This window comes from Brassica oleracea, chromosome C7 (assembly GCF_000695525.1).
Source record: "Brassica oleracea var. oleracea cultivar TO1000 chromosome C7, BOL, whole genome shotgun sequence".
NCBI lineage: Eukaryota > Viridiplantae > Streptophyta > Magnoliopsida > Brassicales > Brassicaceae > Brassica > Brassica oleracea.
This window is the reverse complement of record NC_027754.1, coordinates 15,873,438-15,877,128: the sequence shown is the minus strand read 5'-3', so window position 1 is coordinate 15,877,128 and position 3,691 is coordinate 15,873,438. Positions and strand designations below refer to the sequence as shown.

Below are 3,691 nucleotides of genomic sequence, written 5' to 3'. Positions count from 1 at the left end.
AAAAATAAAGACTAGTACAATAATCGAGAATAATTTGGAAAAACATCTGAGCTCAGTAGTTGTCTCCAGCACGTCCAAATTTACGCCATATATGTTCAACCAAATCAGCTTTAAGTTGTTGATGCATTTGTCTATCACGAATTCTAGTTCGAACACCCATCATATTGGCGATATTTGAAGGGATATCTGTAGAATAAGTGAGATCGACATGTAAAGTTCCGGTGTCTTCTCCTTGTTGGAACTCTGAAACACCAAAATGAGTGTATCCATCTCGTTCGTCTTCTACTATCATATTATGGAGTATGATTCATGCTTGCATAATCTTTCCAATTTTGGCTTTATCCCAAAAAAGTGCGGGATTTTTAACAATGGCAAATCGAGCTTGCAAGACTCCAAAAGCACGCTCGACATCTTTTCGGTCAGCTTCTTGATGTTGAGCAAACAAAGTCGCTTTCAGACCTTGTGGTATTGGAATAGATTGGATAAAAGTTGCCCATTTCGGATAAATACCATCGGTGAGATAGTAAGCCAAATGATACTCTGTTCCATTGACAGAGAAAGTAACTCGCGGAGCTTGACATTTTATTATGTCATCAAAAACAGGTGAGCGATCAAGAACATTGATATCATTTAAGGTACCTGGAGGTCCAAAAAACGCATGTCATATCCATAAATCATGCGAAGCAACCGCCTCTAACACGATTGTGGGTTTACCCAAACCACGTGAATATTGACCTTTCCAAGCGGTGGGACAATTCTTCCACTCCCAATGCATACAATCGATGCTCCCTATCATCCCGGGAAAGCCACGTTGCTCACCAATATAAAGTAGACGTTGAAGATCAGCCGGTGTTGGTCTTCTGAGGTACTCATCGCCGAATAAATATATTATTCCTTCCACAAAATGTTCCACACACAACCGAGCTGTCGTGGCACCGAGTCGGAGGTATTCGTCAACAGCATCAGCCGCAGAACCATAGGCCAAGCCACGTATGGTTGCTGTACACTTCTGAAGTTGAGAGAGACTAAGCCTTCCGAGAGCATCTTTCTTTTGTCGAAAGAATTCAACTTCATTGGAGAGTCGATCAACAATACGCATGAACAATCTCTTGTTCATTCTAAATCGTCGTCGGAATAGATTTTCAGGATATGTTGGAGTTTCACTGAAATAATCATTCCATAAACGTAGATCGCCTTCTTCACGATTTCTTTCGATATGAATTCGTTTTTTCCATCTTTTTCTTTCTTCTTGTTGATCACCATAATTTTCCGCCAAATTCTCGAATGTTTGTTCAAAATGTTGATCAAAATATTGATCAAAACTTTCATCATCTACTCCCTCAAAATTGTTATTAGAAGATGAAGCCATATATGTGATGAAAATGTAAAGAAGTGTTTTGCGGATTGTTGAAGAAGGATCAAAATGTGAGAGTGAAGAAGGATCAAAATTTTGAAGAAGGATCAAAATGTTGAATAATGTGAGCGTAGTAAAGAAGTGAAGAAGTTGAGCAAATAAAGAAAAATGGGAGAGTGAAATCTTGATCGAGAGGAGTGGCTTTTAAATCTTGTGTGGTTTTTAATTTTGATCGAGAGGAGTGGTTTTGAAATCTTGTATCATGAATAACTTTATATAGAGTAAGAGGAGTTGTTTTGTCCAAAACATACAAACACATAAATAATCTCGTGACTGAAATCATGCATTATCTCGTGACATGCACGTCTAAACCCTGGATAATCTCGTGACCAAAACATGCAGACAAGTAGAACATCTCGTGACCAAAACATGCATACAAACAAAACCATCGCCTCTCATGCACGTCCAAAAACAATCTCGTGACACATACATACAAACATAACCTGTCGTGACTTCTCTTGCCAAACCGAACATGACATCTCGTGCTTCTCGTGACTTCTCTTGCCTCTGTCTCTATGCTTCAAATGGTCCTACAATCATATACATGTAAATGCATCAGTGAGTCAGCCCAATGTTCAACATAGTTCATGTAAATGCATCAGTGATCTCAAATATATAAGGAAACAAGGATGTGGCAAGCGAATAAATAAAATAGAGCATTTCACATTTAACATTGAAGCATACAATATTTTACAGATAGATGTTAAACAGAACATGAAACATGCCATTACACAGAACATCAAACCGAAAATTTAACCAAAGACACTAGTTTGTAGACATCAAACAGAACATTAACCCAACATCTCTGTTATTAGCTTCTGCTTAAGCGCTTCTTCAAATTCAGATAGTGGTTCATTTTTGGCAATGAGCCTCTCTAGCAAACCCATCTTCGAGAGTCTCTCTTTCACAGCCAAGTCTTTCTCTCTAATAGACCACATGGTCTGAAACTGAGAGGCAGCCTGCTGATCTACCACATTTCTCTTACCAGATGCTGCTTTCGCTGCCTTCACACCAGGAGGACGTTTCATTGCTTGATCATCAAGATCGACAGTTGCTTGGGAGCTGGCTGATTGTGCTCCATCCTCACACTTTCTTTTCCTAGCGGTTCCATCCCTCTTACTTGTTGCAAGCTCGCACCACTTTTGGTCATGCCGCAGTTCCTCCCAAGCGTGGTGAAGGTTAAACTTCTTCTTATGGTCATTGTAGAAGATTTCATGTGCCAGTTTGACTACATCATTTTCACTCTGGCCACTAGTTCTCTGTCTTGTTGCAGCATCATAGGAGCCACAGAACTTGCAAACAAGATCGTTCAGCTTTTGCCACCTTTGCTTACATTGAAGGGCTTCTCGCTTTTCACCTTTCACCATCTTTGGACTAGCTGCATAGTAAGCTGCTATGCGTTTCCAGAAAGTACCGGCTTTCTGCTCATTGCTGACGACATGGTCTTTGCTGGTGTTTAGCCATGTGCTAATTAGCACCAGATCATCTGTGGGAGTCCATTTCTTTCTTTTTTTGCGTCCTGTAGCTGAGTCTTCACAGAAGCTTGAGGTTTCAGTACATTGAGTACTGAACAGAGGGACTTGTGATGAAAAACTCCCATAATTAAAGGGTTCAGGAAGGACAGGATTTTGTTGACTGTTCAACAGGTCAACAAAATTCGTTGTCTTACTATAGGGATTCGTTGAATCCATTTAGTATTATGTGAGAGCAGAGAGGAAGAAGAAGAGATGTGTTTGAGGAAGAATAGAATGGGAGATCGTGTTTGAAGATGAAAAAAAAAGAGAAAGCTAACGGATTTTATAAATGAAAAGAGCTACCTGTTGGCTTTTTATTGCTTTTACTCTAACAAATTTATTAGATTTGATTGCCTTAACCTAACAAATTTATTACCAAGCAGACTCTCCTAACACGCATTAATCAGATTTGAGAGCTATCAGAAGCATTCATCACCAGCACAACGACAATATAACAAGCATATTCACTACCCTAACCTAACTCTAACCATCACCTAACTCTAAGCATTTATTAACATAAGTAATGAGATCAAGTTTGCACACTAACCTAACCGAGAGGGGGTGATACGCCTCCAAGAGCTTGAAGAGTGGCGTTGAGATGACTTGAGAGCTACCGGTTTTGATACGCCTCATGTGTTTCGCTCCTCAAGTTCTCACTAATTTATGCATTCTGATCTTTCCCTCCTAGCATGATTCATCAATGCAAACCAAATTAGCAAAGCACACAGTGTAACAAAGAATCATATAATCAAAAACAAGTGTC

General features: G+C 39.6%; 1 protein-coding gene across 1 annotated transcript; it reads right to left on the bottom strand.

The window, feature by feature from the left end:
• Positions 1-2,205: 2,205 nt before the first annotated feature.
• On the bottom strand, positions 2,206-3,105 carry LOC106302692 (glutathione S-transferase T3-like). Its single transcript, XM_013739151.1, has one exon. It carries the CDS (start codon positions 3,103-3,105, stop codon positions 2,206-2,208), a length of 900 nt encoding a protein of 299 aa, XP_013594605.1.
• Positions 3,106-3,691: the final 586 nt, after the last annotated feature.

Bases quoted from the DNA above. Each gene is read 5' to 3' on its own strand.
- LOC106302692 (XM_013739151.1), bottom strand. From the start codon at position 3,105: ATGGATTCAACGAATCCCTATAGTAAGACAACGAATTTTGTTGACCTG.